The sequence below is a fragment of the Pseudonaja textilis genome, chromosome 3, assembly GCF_049901715.1.
Source record: "Pseudonaja textilis isolate UNSWEBS1 chromosome 3, rPseTex1.2, whole genome shotgun sequence".
Taxonomy (NCBI): domain Eukaryota; kingdom Metazoa; phylum Chordata; class Lepidosauria; order Squamata; family Elapidae; genus Pseudonaja; species Pseudonaja textilis.
In genome coordinates, this window is record NC_141992.1 from 8,146,527 (window position 1) to 8,162,124 (window position 15,598).

A 15,598-nucleotide genomic window follows, 5' to 3' on the forward strand; every position below is an offset into this window, starting at 1 on the left:
ATATATATATATATATATATATATATATATATATATATATATATATATATATATATATATATGTATTTTCAGAGATGAATGACTATACCTGCTTGACCTCTTGGTCCTTCAGAACCTTCCACCCTTTGTCCAAAAGAGCCTTTTTCTCCCTTGGGCCCAGGGACACCTGATGGAGGAGAAGAGCCATTTAGAACATAGAATAGTATCGTTGGACCTTGGAGGTCTTCTAGTCCACCCCCCTGCTCAAATAGGAGACCCTATACCATTTCAGACAAATGGCTGTCCATTTTCTTCTCGAAAACCTCCAGGGATAGAGATTCATTGACGGTCTTCATTTGAAGCTAGCCAAGGGTGTGAGATTCTTAATTCAACTGGGCTCATTCTGCTCCATTCTCAGCTCATTGTACAATCTAAAGACACCTTTCTGGCTTTACAGCAAATCCATTCCTGAGTAGAATAATGTTGACTTCTACTTGTAAATGAAATTAAAAGGGAGACCTCAGACTAAATCGAAGAGCAACCGTGCAGTCAAAGTTCCATCTTTTTTTTTATTTCTTTTACACGCATTGTGATCCCCGTCCTAATTTTTTGGACAGCTTTCTGTGGAACTTTTTGGACAGCTGGTGCAAAAACGTTGTTTGATTCACTCCGAAAGATCAGCTATGAGAACATCTAAAGTATATCAGGGAACCTTAAGACTTGTTGACTTCAACTCCCAGCATGGCACGGTTGGCTGGGGAATTCTGGGAGCGGAAATCTACAAATCTTAGAGTTGCCTAGATTGGACATTCAGATCTATATAATCAGTGGCATCTGTAACCAACTTGAGTTGTTCCTAAGATGTAAGGGCAGATCATCAGATCATGAATCAAAAGAAGGAGAAGGAGAAGGAGAAGGAGAAGGGAGGGAAGGGAAGGGGAAGGGGAAGGGGAAGAAGAAGAAGAAGAAGAAGAAGAAGAAGAAGAAGAAGAAGAAGAAGAAGAAGAAGAAGAAGAAGAAGAAGAAGAAGAAGAAGAAGAAGAAGAAGAAGAAGAAGAAGAAGAAGAAGAAGAAGAAGAAGAAGAAGAAGAAGAAGAAGAAGAAGAAGAAGAAGAAGAAGAAGAAGAAGAAGAAGGAGGCTGAGTGACAGATTGGTGTGTGATCTACTTTCTTTGCTGGCCAATTAAATCAGCAACTTTGTCTGTGGCCCGCAAGCTGAAGTAAAATACATCACCAAGGGAGCTTAAATATCTGTTCTTGCTGTCAGAGACTTTTTCTGTCTATAATCACCTTCTTGGGATCTAAGAATAACCCAGCGGTGTTCAAAATAAGAGAGCAGGGCATAGATCGATCCTCAAATGGAGACATATGACCTCTTATTTGCAATAAAGACTCGTGTCTTCTCAACACGTTTAGCTCTGAGTCAAGACGGGACCAGCAGCTTAAATATTTTTGGCCATCAAATGAGAAGAGAGAACTCATTGGAGAAAACCCTGATGTTGGGAAAGATGGAAGGCAAAAGGAGAAAGGGAGGGAAGGGGAGGAGATGGTTAAATAGGGTCATCCAGGTAATGAACATGAGTTTGGGAGATTCCAAAAGACAGTGGAGGATTGGGGGGGGGCTGGCATCTGTGGTCCATGGGGTCATGAAAAATTGGACATGATTTAGTTAGTGTCTGAACAACAATAAGAAGATGGGGGAGAGACCACCCAAATAGGTGTTGCTACTTATCCCCCCCACTCTTCTGAAGATATAGGAATGATCTAATTTGAAAATAAAACCAACTGGTATGCATTTGCCTGCTCCCAACAGACAGGAACCAAGGTGATAGATGGAAAATCACCATGCAAAGGCTGTCTCTTTCATACCTCTGCAGCAGTGGTGGTATACTACCGGTTCAGCCCGGTTCAGCTGAACTGGTAGTAAAAAAAGCCCCTGACGATCAGCTGAGAGGAGGAGAAAAAAGCTGATTGGCTGAGAGGAGAAATAAGAGAAAAGCGCAGGATTGGCCCTCCCATCCGCCCCTGCGCTCTTCTCTTCTTTCTCCCCTCAGCTGATTGGCGCTGCAGGTCTCAGCTGGTGTGTGGAAAGCTGTGCATGCTTGTTAGGTGCGTGTGCGTGCAATCACCAAACTGGTAGCGGAACAGGTGGGATCCCACTGCTGCTCTGTGGGATGCATGCACAAAAAGGGTGGAGCTTACAGTGCGACACTCCATCTACCATTAAAGTTTGATGAAAAGAAGGACTAGGGGTGACATGATAGCAGTCTTCTAATATCTCAGGGGCTTCCACAGAGAAGATGGAGTCAAGCTATTCTCCAAAGCACCTGAAGGCAGGACAAGAAGCAACGGATGGAAACTCATCAAGGAGAGAAGCAACCTGGAACTAAGGAGGAATTTCCTGACAGTGAGAACAATTAATCAGCGGAACAACTTGCCTCCAGAAGTTGTGAATGCTCCAACACTGGAAGTTTTAAAGAAGAGATTGGACAACCATTTGTCTGAAATGATATAAGATCTCCTGCTTGAGCAGGGGGTCAGACTTGAAGACCTCCAAGGTCCTATCTGTTCTGTTCTGTTGAATCCTTCCTCCTCCTAATTTCCCCCACTGCAGCAATTTTGTGGTTTTACCTCTTTCTCCCGGGTATCCGTTTCTTCCTGGAAGTCCAGGCATCCCAATTTCTCCTCTTTCACCTTTAATTCCAGGGAAACCAATCTGACCCATTGGACCAGGCTCTCCAGCCTTCGGTTCCTCCTCCTCCCGGATGGGGACAGGTTTCCGCGATTGCTCGTGAACGAAAGTGTCGAACTTTAACACATGAGCTGAAGGAGAAGCATGGAAAGTGGTGAGATTTTCTTCCTTGCCTCCCCACCCAAACTGTTCTGCTTCCTGCATTTGCTGGGGTCCTTTCGCAAAATCTTTTTAAAAACATGAACAATAGGCTTCCCCGCTCCCAGATCTACGCAAACAAACTGAGCGTCATTCTTGTCAATATCAGCTAGTGCTCCGCTTACAATTGAGCCCAGCATTTCTGTTGCCAAGTGAGACAGTTGCTAAGTGAGACTTACCCCGTTTTACAACCCTTCCTTCGTATTCGTAAAAGATCCTTGAAGACAGGTAGTCATTGACTTACAATCATTTGTTTAGTGACCATTTGAACAGAGGTGGTGTTCAGCTGGTTCTGATCAGTTCTGGATAGAACGGAAATTTTGAGTAGTTCAGAGAACTGGCAAATACCGCCTCTGACTGGGCCCGCCCCCCCTCTATTCTCGGCCTCCCATTGAGTCCCAGCTGATCGGCTGGGTCTTCTTTGGTTGCCCTGCACAGGGGATGTCATGCCCCTGTTGGAGACTGACTCTGAGGGAGAGGAGAAACAGGCGACAGGGAGTGGAAGTGTGGCTCCAGAGGTTGTGGAGGAGGCTGGGGAAGGGCTGGGCAGTTAGAGGAAGACCCAGGCCCATCCCGTCTCCATCCTAGGGCACGCAGGGAAGATAAGGGAGAGACGTGAATGGCGTGGTCTATGGGGGAGGAAAGTGCCTTGATCCTCTTCATGGGCTGCAGCTGTGAGAACTGGTTGAAAGGACGGACATGCGTATGGGCCAGTGCTGGAAACAAAGCATGGAAATATCTCTAGTCTGTTCTTCTCTGAGTTTGGCGTCCTTCCCAGTGTGTGTTCTGATATCTGTGGATGTCTTCAAGCCCTGATCTTGCTTGGTTCCCTTAATTGGTACAGTGTGGCTTGTGTTGTTTTTACTCTTATAATTTATAGGCATTTTTAGTTTAAATGGCATTTTCTCCTTTTCGTAACTGCTTTGTGGGGGAGTTTTTTTGTCTCCAGTCAAGGATATTTGGAGCTTTGAAACAAAGTGAAGGAATAAAAGGGGCTTCATCTGTTTTCGTGACTGTGTTTATTTTGTATCTCACCCTGGGTCGTCACAGGAGAACGGAGCTGGAAAGCAGGTTAGTGGGGTAGGGATGGAATGGGGATTTTTGCAGTAACCTTCCCCTGCTACACCCACCAAGCCACACCCACAGAACCAGTTGTAAAAAAATGTGACTCCACCACTGGATTTGAAGTTATAACACCACTGAAAAAAGTGAATTGTGACCGTATTTCACACTTACGACCATTGCGGCATCCATGTGGTCTTGGGATCAAAATTCAGATGCTTGTCAACTGGCCCATATTTATGATGGTTGCAGTGATCCCCTCTTATGACCTTCTGACAAGCAATGTCACTGGGGAAGCCGGATTCACTTAACAACCCTATTAGCGATTTAACAACTGCAATGATTCACTTAACAATTTGTGGCAAGAAAGGATGTAAAATGAGGCAAAGCTCACTTTACAATGATCTTGCTTAGCAAAGGAAATTTTGGGCTCAATTGCAGCTGTAAGTTGAGGACTCTCTGCAGTCAGAACTAGGGTAATTGATTCTAAATCGAAAGAAGGTGCATTAGTTGGGGTGGAATGGCGATATAAGAAGCTGCCAGAAAGGAAAAAGTAAGGAGCATCTTTTATTTTAAAAAAGAACCAATTAAATAGAAGGCTGTCTGCCTATTGCACACCTGGCAGTTCTACACAATCTAAAAATCTGGAAGGAACAAGGATCGTCTATGATGAGTGAATCATTTTTAATGGGTAATTCCAACATTTGACTATATGAAATCAAGCTGAGGGCACGGACAGAGCAGAAAGAATATAGAAAGAAGCAATTGGCCATGTGACTTCTTGGTTGCTCTGCTGCGATTTGCTCTACATGGGGCTGCCTTTGAAGATCACCTCTAATCCTAAATTGATTTGTCAAATTGACATCAATGGGTAGACCTTCCTCCCTCCCTCCCTCTCTCCTCTCCCTTCCTAAAAAAAATTTATCTTCCTTCCTTCCTGCCTCTCCGCCTGCCTGCCTTTCTTCCTACCCTCATAAAACCTTCCTTCCTTCTTTCCTCCCTCCCTCATATAAACCTTCCCTCCTTCTTTCCTTCCTCCCATCCTCATAAAAACCTTCCTGCCTGCCTGCCTGCCTTCCTTCCTTCTTCCCTCCTTCCTTCTCTCATAAAAATCTTCCTTCCTTCCTCCCTCCTTTTTTCCTCCTTCTCTCATAAAAATCTCTCTCTCTCCCTCCCTCCTTCCCTCCCCCCTTCCTTCCTTCTGCATAGAAGCTCACAATATCTGAAAACATACTTGTATTGTTTTAGGTTTTCAATCTATTAACAGACATTGAAACTATATATATAGTTACATAAGGATTTTCCATTGAAGGAGGGGATAAAACTCATTCAGTCATTATATGGGGAGGGGTGGGCGGTGGAGGTCTATCATATAATTCAGTTCTTGGGGAAACACAGCAATTTCCATCTGAGGGTTATCTGGGAAAGCATAATCAATTTCCGTTCCTTCTCAGCATAAACATAAAGTTTCCAAACATCCCAAGTTGGTTGGTCTTGAAGGTGTCACCAGAATCAGTACAGGTAGTCCCTGACTTACAACATTTTGTTCAGTGATCCTTCAAAGGGTTACAAACACACTGAAAAAAAAAGTGGCTTATGACCATTTTTCACACTGAAGACCATTGCAACATCCCCTATGGTCACATGATAAAAATTCAGAAGCCGGGCAGCTGGCTCATATTTGTGACAATTACAGTGTCCCAGAGTCATATGACCCCCTTTTGCGACCTTCTCACAACCAAAGCCAATGGAGGAAGCCAGACTCACTTAACAACTGAGCTACCAACTTAACAACTGCAGCGATTCCCTTAACAACGGTGGCCGGAAAGGTCATAAAATGGGACAAAACTCACTTATCAACTGTCTCGCAGAGGAACAGACATTTTGGCCTCAACTGTGGTCAGAAGTCAAGGATCACCTTTATTTATTTTATTGCAACAGACTACACAGCTCGGCCCCCTCGCTCGCACAGCTAGCGCCTATTGTTTCAAAACTTGGTGTCAGTGTTCCAGAAAACCTCCACTCCAACAAATAACTCTGAGACAGGCGTCTTCTCAACAGTTATATTATTTTGGATAGTAAACTGGCACAACTGAGGAATCCCGAACCTGAAAGTTCCAGGCTTCCTTGCAATAAGTAGTGAATAATATATAATAAGTAGTGAATAATGAACAAGGAGAGATTTAACCTGGAAATAAGGACAAACTTTCTGACAGTGAGACCAATCAACCCATGGAACAGAAGTTGCCCTGGGAAGTGGTGGGAGCTTCACCACTTGAGACCTTCAAGAAGAGATTGGACTGCCATTTGTCAGAAATGGTGTAGGGTCTCCCGCTTGGGTGGTGGGTTGGACTAGATGACCTATAAGGTCCCTTCCAACTCTGATTAACTGTTATCTGTTAAGTAAAAACTACAAATCCATCTCCTGCAGCCATCACCACATCACATGCCCCATTTACCATCCGACCCAACTTGAGAACTTCCCCTCACTTATGCGCAAAATGACATGACCTTGAATTAGAAAAAAAATGCTATTATGTTTAACTACATACACTCCAAGAAATTCCCCCCTCCCACTTTCTCAGGCTCAAAATGTGGCAGTGTGGCAGCATCTGGTCTCAATATGGCTTCCAAAGCTGACACTTGGCAGGGGTATTTTTCTCCTGTTGCCATCAACAACTCTTCCTTAACTGAGCCACAAGTTCTCTGTGGGGAACTTTGAGTCCGAATCTATTTCCAAGCTAAGTTCTTTTTAATGGACAGCAGTGCTGTGCAATCTCAACTGGTTCGTAGAATGACATCCAGTTTTCACTGTGTGTGGGGTTTTTTTTTTTTTCAATTAGCAGCAGTGATGGGTATGCCACTGGAAGACCAGAGTGGGCATAGTTCACCCTGGAGAAGGACTATTTATACGGTTGCTAAGCATCAGCGCCAACCTGATGGCACAGAACAAAAGCAATTGTGTTCTTGAGGGATCATCAGCCAGGCACATTTGCATTCAGAACCAGGTAGCAGCAAGTAAGCAACATTCTGAACCTCAATTGACCACAGAGAAAGACAAAAGAGAGACTTCCTTTGATCGCATGCAATTCTCTTCTTGGTAGGTTGGACCGGAATAATGTTTTCTGCAGCCTGTAGTTAATTCTTTCCCTTTTTCTCAGCAATAAAATAAGCAGGGGAAATCCTGAAGCAAATTAGGCATCAGTGCCATAGATAGCCAGAGCTGATTATTTTCAGACAGTGTTCTCTTGACATGCTCAACTGATCATGCATATGCTATATACCACAACTAATTGATACAGCCCATGAACGCCAAGTTAGTTTTTCTCTCAAACAGATCAGGATTTGTTTGACATTCAACTAATTTCCTGCCAATCATCTAACTCCTGTATGTTGTGAAACCATCCTTTCCAAAATTTAGATCTCAGATAATAAAATCCTAAAGAGGTTCTTGTAAAAATGAGATGTCTGTAGACCAATGTTTCTCACTTAGCAGCCTTAAGATATGGGGAGATCAGCTCCAGGCTGGCTGGGAAATTCTGGGAGTTGATGTGCTCTGGAAGGAAGGAAGGAAGGAAGGGAGGGAGGGAGGGAGGGAGGGAGGGAAGGAGGGAGGGAGGGAAGGAAGGAAGGAAAGAAAGAAGGAAAGGAAGGAAGGAGGGAAGGAAAAAGGAAGGAGGAAGGAAGGAGGGAGGGAAGGAAGGAAAGAAAGAAGGAAAGGAAGGAAGGAGGGAAGGAAAGGAAGGGAGGAGGGAGGGAAGGAAGGAAAGAAAGAAGGAAAGGAAGGAGGGAAGGAAAAAGGAAGGAAGGAGGGAAGGAAAGGAGGAGGAGGAGAAGGAGATCAAAGCAAGATGTATAGATTCAGTTCCAGCAGTGATGGTGCCGCATTGGAAAACCTCAAAAACCAGGTTAGGGACAGATAGAGAAAATCTATTATGGGATCACTAAGAACTGACAGTAATTGATGATGTACAATTTAAAATATCAATTTTCCTCCAATTGCTCAAGATGGTATACAATACTTAGCATTTCATCTTCTTATTTCTCCCCATAAAGACAGGTTGGCCGCTGCAAAGAAACTTAGGGTGCTTCAGTGGTTGAAGGCAGGCTAGAATTTGGCTCTCCCCAGCTGTAGTTAAAGACCTTACCTGCTTCATCACACCAACATTCAAAGGTAATTAGCTTTATTGGGTATACAGATCTATAGTTGCATAGATTCATCTATCAATTGCTCCACTTTTTTCCCCCTTACAGCAGCCACCCTTGAGATAGGTTAGGCTAAAGGAAGGGAATTGATCCAAGATTTCTCAGGGAACTTCCACGATTGAGGAAGACTAGAACCTGAGCCTCCCAAATTCTCGTCTTCACCCTGTACCAATCTGGCTTAAAGTCTCCTTCATTTAATTTACATTTCTGATCAGAAGTCTGAATCTTGCCTCCTATTTCTTGGGAGAGACAGAAGAAGAAGCCCTACTGGAAGGCAAATGAAATTAACTGATCTAGAGATGGGGCAATAATAGGCTGGTGTGTAACCTGTTCAGCTGGCTTTGAACAAAAGCCCTGTGAGGCTTCTGAACACATTATCCGGCTGAGCTACAGTACACACATCTTGTTTGCCATCTCACATCTCACTTACAGCAAGACCCTGCAGCCCCGGTGGCTGCAGAGGTGAAAATTACAGGGAAGATTTTATGCTGTGATGTACTTACACTGGATCAGACGCTCACAAGCTTGGTTTACTAGATGGTAGATGGTAGACAGGGACTGTGCTTCACCCTAGGAAGGAAGAGGAGAAAGCCAGTTTGGTCTAGTTGATGAGGTACCAGGCTAGAAAATGGGAGACTGGGAGAATCGCCACAAGTCTGTGAATTCTAGTCCTGCAGTAGGCATTAAAGCCAGCTGGGTGACTTTGGCCCAATCACCAGATGATGAGTTCTTGTCCTGCCCTAGGTGCGAGTGTCAATTGGATCAATCACCTGGAGACTGGGAGTTCTAGCCCTGCCTTAGGGATGAAAGTCAATTGGACGACTTTGGCCAAACACCACCAGTTGGTAGGCTAATTTGGGACTGGAACTCACAATCTCCTAGTACAGGGGTTGGCAACCTAAAATACTCAAAGAACTGCAACGGTCCTAACCCGAAACCCCCCATTTAATTCTGGAGACAAACAGAAGTCTGGTTCACCTGCCATAGAGTCTCATCCTAGCGCGGCATCCTTTTTCCTCTGTTGACTGGAAATCCAGTTCCCCTACCATAGAGTCTCCTCCTAACGTGGCACCCTTTTTCCTCTCCCTGTCCTAACTGAAAGCCCTATCAATTGACTGGCAACAGGGAGCAAAGGGATGAAAGAGCCACATGTGGCTCCAGAGCTGCGGGTTGCTGACCCATGTCCTAGTGATTAGGTCACCTAGTCAGCTTTCATGCCTATGGCGGAACTAAAATGTATTGTCTCCTGGTGATTGGTCCAGTTCACCCAGATGGCTTTCGTGACTAAGGCGGGACTAGAACTCATAAATTCCTGGTTATTGGCCCAAAGCCACCCAGCAACTTCCATGCCTAAGGGAGGGCTAGAACTCACAGTCTCTTGATGATTGGCCCAAAGTCACCGAGCCACTTTCATGCCTAAGGCAGGACCAGAACTCACCACCTCCTGGTGATTGGGCCAAAGTCACCCAACTGGTTTTCATGCCTAAGGTGGGACTAGAACTCACAGTCTTCTGGCTTCTAAGCCAGCATCTTAACCACTACACTGATGTTAATACATTTGTGATATATCTATATCTATCTATCTATCTATCTATATCTATCTATCTATCTATCTATCTATCTATCTATCTATCTATCTATCTATCTATCTATCTATCCATCCATCTATCCATCTATCTCTCTACCGTTATATTTCATTTTCTTGCCCAGGTGGTGTTTAATTTTGTGTAAAAACCACCTATCAATCCAAGAGGAATCATCCAAAATTAGATGTTTAGATAAAAGCTCATCTTGAAGCCGAGTCTCTTATTTTATTGCATACACCAGTTTGGTTATGTGTGTTCCTTACGGCAGATAAGAGAATAATCAAATCACTGAAAACAATTTGAAAAGAAGCTGGTCTATAAGCCATAAAAACTCGCCATAAAATATTATGATTATCCATTTTCATGCCATTACGGGTTTTTATGGATTATAGCAATTTTGATGATTTTTCAGCAGCTTGATTATCCTGAGAATGCAAACAGAGAAAAGGAAGTGTTGTAGTACATTAACAGAGGCATTTTCAAGGACAGTCTATTTGTTCAGCCCCCAAAGAACGACTGCAGGAAGATGACTTCACGAAACATTCAAGAATTAATCCCTATCTGATGGCAAGATTCTTCTCTAGTCATTTTAGGCATCAGCCCTCTTTGATTAAATGTCTCTTCAGGATCATGTGGCAGCAATTGCATTTAGATTGCCTTTAATTCTGGGAAACAAATGACAAATGCAACATTTTCAGAGCAATTTGGGGAACAATCAAGAGAAGGAAAAGATGAGGTTTAAAATTAATATCCGGGTTTGCAAAAAAGTCAAAAAGACAAAGAAAGAGGAAAGTTAGAGGCTGTTCGAAGTTGCAACAATACTGAAAAAAGTGACTTATGACCGCTCTTCAAACTTACGACCGTTGTAGCATTCCCATGGTAACACAGTCAACGTTTGGGTACTTAGCATCTGGCAGGTATTTACCAGGGGTCCTGTGATCACCATTTGTAACCTTCTCAACTGGCTTAGATTCGTTTAATGACTGCATGGTTTACTTAACAACTGCAGTGATTTGCTTAACAATTGTGGCCAAAAAACATGTCATGAGTTGGGGCAAAAATCACTTAACAACTGCCTTGATTTAAAACCAAAAAAAATTGGAGCTCAATTGTAGTCGTTAAGTCGAGAACTACCTGTGTTTGGTCCATTTTTGTTGTTCACTATCGGGATGTCTACAAGGTGAAGGGTGTGCCAGTGGGATCAAAGCCCCACCCCTTTTGTTTATGCAAATAGAAAAATAGGTGGGGCTTGCATGACAATGCCAAGCTCATCATCTTCTCTGTTTTGACCCCTCCCTTATAGATGCTACCATGGGGCTACTGTGGATGGTTTATTGGGGTTTTATAAGTGTTGTGAATTGCCAAGAATTGCTGTAGATACGGCTATATGCTGAAATCTAGTAAATTAATAATGGCACACCTTCCTCCAAATATTTTAACAATGGGAATTGTTTTGGGAGGACTATTGAGAACTATCTCAACTTTTTTTTTTTCAGGTATCATACCTTGGTAACAACATCTTTGGTTGTACAGACCATGACAGAATGTCCAATAAATTAACAGGATATCTGCAGGGATGGTATTTGGAAGTCAAAGTAACGGGCCCAATTATGTGATCAAAGATTTTCCCTTTTTCACAACTCATATGGACATCACTGCTAATTGATATTTTTGATCTTTTCCAGAGTATTATTTTGATAAAATTTACTATCTTCTCCTGGATTTTTTAAATTTTTATTCCACTTTTATTATTTTGAAAGTAACTCAAGGCAGCAAACATACTTAATACTCCTTCCTACTCCCATTTTCCCCTCAACACCCCTGCAAGGCAGTTGGACCGAGGGAAAGTTACTGGCCCAAAGTCACTCAATTGGCTTTCATCCTAAAGCGGGACTAGAATTCAGAATCTCCTGGTGATTGGCCCAAAGACACCTAGCTGGCTTTCATGACTAAGACGGGAGTAGAGCTCAGATTCTTCTAACGATTGGTCCAAAGTCATGCAGCCAACTTTCATTCCTAAGGCAGAAGTAGAACTCAGAACTCTGATGATTGGCCCAAAGTCACCTAGTCGACTTTCATATCTAAGGTAGAACTAGAACTCACCATCTCTTTCTAGGCCAGCTCCTAAACCACTATACCAAATGAAAAAAAAAAGCGTATATAATTATATACCTTCACTCCACTACTCTTGTGTTTAAAAGGTGGACAGAAATCAATTGCAGAGGCTCTCACTTAAAATTTAATTAAAAATACTATAGTCCTTAAACGGTTATCAAAAAACATCAAAGAAGGAAATGAGACTTACTTTCTCCCCCCTTTCTCCTTTTGGACCAGGCAGCCCCTGGAGGAAACACAAAAACATTATTATCTTCAAACTATAAATAAAAAAAATAATTATGATATGTATCTGCACCTTGATAAAAGATCTCCTGTAGCTTTCAAGGTTTGCTCCTTCTCTGGAGGAAAAATGTTTTCTTATAGATAACAGGAACATCCCCAGGCATAAAAATGCTGGGTCAAAAATATAATTTATTTCATTATATAGTATTATGCACCCGGATAGCTGCTTTGCAGAGGAAAAAGAAAAAGAAAAAAAAAACATGAATTGCTAAGGGCGTCTTCCAGGTGACCCCACTGGGAATGCCACATTGAATTCTGTATGGGAGTAAAGGTATCAATCAAGGTATCAATAGCTGGCTCTCGCCCCTCCTCTGCCAATCCACTTCTTTTGGGAAATCCCTCTGCAGTTCTGCATTGGTGCATACAATCTGCAAGCGACACTGAGTCCAAACAAAACATTACGATACCAATATTTCTAGCTCAGGGTTGAAATTAGGGGGTCCTCTCTGAGCTTGGTTGCTTTCTTGCAGACGTTTCATTACCCAGCTAGCTAACACCATCAATGTTAGAAGGAAGTGGCTGTTGTGCAGAGGACGAGGAGGAGGAGGAGGAGGAGACTGTGGAGTCCTTAGTGTTCTCCAAGCCTGGTTGTTTTCTTGCAGATGTTTCATTCACCAAACTAGATAATATTATCGGTGGTAGAAGGAAGGAGTGTTTGTGGAGAGGTGGAGAATTTTGGCCTCAGTTGTGGTCGTAAGTCAAGGACTATCATTAGCCAGAGTAATAAAGATGTGAAATAACAATGATGGATGTGAACTTGTAAAACATGCCCATGCTGGTTTCCAAGTTGCCATAAGAAAGAGGGGTGGGGAGAACCCTGAAGGAGCATACGGCAAATGAACTCAGAAGCAAATTCCAAGCTTATCTCACAAAGATTGTAACTGAGGCAACCGGTGGGCGCGAAAATCTTCTATTGGAGAATATGATTGATGACACCCAGCCATGAATGTGTTCCGTTGGAAAATCTGAATTATGATACACCCAGAGGGGTAGGTGGGGGGGAAACAGGATTATAGATTATAAATTACATATCTCAGAGTCGGCTTCATAGAGGTCATGCCAGTATGTTGCTTCTAATACATCCTTTGAAGTTTTTTGAAGCTTGGCTCGAGGCTCATGATTTAATTAGGGCAATCGCTGGAATCTTGATAACGGAAATTTATCACTTCAAATATTGATTTATTTGAGTTAAATGAGCTATTTCCACTTATTGGGTGACTTGGACTTACAATGCACCTGTTTCTAGAGTCTTGGAAGAGATAGTGGTACTTGGAAGTGTGGTAAGACTGCACTTGGAATACTGCAAGAAGTTTTGGTCATCACAATATAAAAAGAAACGTTGTGGCTCTAGAAAGAGTGCAGAGAAGAACAATAAACATGATTATGGGACTGGCGGCTAAAACATATGAAGAACGCTTGCAGGAACTTAATGAAAAGAAGGACTGGGGTAACATGATAGCAATGTTACAATATTTGAGAGGCTGTTACAGAAAAGAGGGAGTCAACCTATTCTTCAAAGTACCTGAAGGCAGGGCAAGAAACGATGGATGGAAACTAATCAAGGATAAATCCAACCTAGTAATAAGGAGAAATTTCCTGACAGTTAAGAACAATTAATCAGTGGAACAGGTTGCCTCCAGAAGTTGTGAACGCTCCAACATTGGAGGTTTTTAAGAAGGGTTTGGACAAGGACTTGTCTGGAATGTATATAAGTCTCCTGCTTGATAGGGGGTTGGACTAGAAGACCTCAAAGGTCTCTTCCAACTTTGTTATTCTGTTATTCTATTATGGTATTCTGTTATGTCTATCTGTAGGGACACAGTGGCTCAGTGGCTAAGATGCTGAGCTTGTCGATCAGAAAGTCGGCAGTTAGGCGGTTCAAATCCCTAGCACCACATAATGGAGTGAGCTCCCATTCCTTGTCCCAGCTTCTGCCAACTTAGCAGTTCGAATGCATGTAAAAAATGCAAGCAGAAAAATAGGGACCACTTTGGTGAGAAGGTAACAGCGTTCCATGCACCTTCAGCGTTTAGTCATGCCAGCCATGGAGACGTCTTCGGATAGTTACCACGGAGACGTCTTTGGACAGTGGTGGCTCTTCAGCTTTGTAACGGAGATGAGCACTGCCCCCTAGAGCTGGAAATGACTAGCATGTGTGTGTGAGAGGAACCTTTACCTATGGCTATCTGTGACCGTGAAATCAAATGAACAGGTCTTGAGTATTTTTAATTGCAATGAGTAACAGTGAGGGGGGGGGGGTGGAGCCTTACCGTGGGTCCGACTTCTCCTGGGGGGCCTTTGTCTCCAGGGTTACCCCGGGCCCCTGCTAAGCCTTGGAATCCCTGAGGGCAGAAAGAAGAGACATAAATGGCTAGAAATGTAACTGGATGGAAGTAATCAGCTCCTTGAGGTTCAAGGGAATCTAGCAAAATTAGCTTGCCAAAAGCAGAAGGAGGGGAAATTACAGACTCAGATTTATTTCCTAGCTGGGAAAGAATATTAAAAGAGTACATTGTACATGAGTTATGTTTCCCTCATTTCCCATTAATATCATAATTTAGGGGATAGAACAGTAGACTGTAACAGTGTTTCTTCTAATGATGCTTTGGGAAATCTTCCATATTCCCTTTCTAATAGCTTCATTGTGTAGGGGTGCTGTTTACTTTTTTATTTTTAGAAAATTGGTGCCTTAGTGTCACTTTTGACTCCTACTGGCTGCCTGGAAATTTCCTGCCATTTTCATAGCAAAGTTTTTTGAAAGTGGCTTCTTCGTAGAGCTAATAGAATGACTGGCCCAAGATCACCCAGCTGCTTCCTGTCTAAGGCAGGACTAGAACACAGCATCTCTTAGTGATTGGCCCAAAGTCACCCAGCCAGCTTTCATGCCTAAGGCCGGACTAGAACTTACCATGGGACATTAGTATTCCACTGCTTTAAAACTCATTGAAAACTCAGTGCATTTTGATGCAAAACGTTTGTCCCAGTACTCATTGTTTGTTTAGTACTCGATGCACAAGCTAGAACACGGAGCTGTTAGCTACCTTGTGACTCACTACATTATTCCTTATGGGAAAAATTGGTTTGGTACTCAGCATTTTTACTACTCATTGTACCTCCCGGAACCAGATAAAAATGAGTACCGAGGTACCACTGTACAATCTCCTGGTGATTGGCCCAAGATCATCCAGCCAGCTTTCATGCCTAACATGGGACTAGAACTCAGTCTCCTACTTTCTAGCCTGATGCCTTCACTGCTACATCAAAATGGCTCTTGTGCATGATAGCCTATCATACTAGTGATTCCTTTTCCTTTTTCTCCTTGGTTTTCTCTTCTACTTCTCATCTATTTATTTTTTTTTACATTTCTTTCCCTCTGTCTGAAGAGCAAAATAAGAAGATATCCAATTGCCTACTTTGCTGATGTAAGGAAGCAGAAAATGCCTCAATAATCCAGAAACTTTTAGATACCAACCCA

General features: G+C 42.9%; 1 protein-coding gene across 1 annotated transcript in view; it reads right to left on the minus strand.

Annotated features, from left to right (window-relative positions):
* Nucleotides 1-15,598, minus strand: part of COL20A1 (collagen type XX alpha 1 chain) — a 173,169-nt gene that overhangs the window by 5,634 nt on the left and 151,937 nt on the right. The window contains exons 34-38 of the mRNA XM_087928872.1: nucleotides 14,394-14,465; nucleotides 12,029-12,064; nucleotides 8,641-8,707; nucleotides 2,611-2,802; nucleotides 89-166 (exon numbers count right to left, since the gene is read on the minus strand). Coding sequence (XP_087784998.1) covers nucleotides 89-166; nucleotides 2,611-2,802; nucleotides 8,641-8,707; nucleotides 12,029-12,064; nucleotides 14,394-14,465 — 445 coding nt within the window. The remainder of the gene's footprint in view (nucleotides 1-88; nucleotides 167-2,610; nucleotides 2,803-8,640; nucleotides 8,708-12,028; nucleotides 12,065-14,393; nucleotides 14,466-15,598) is intronic.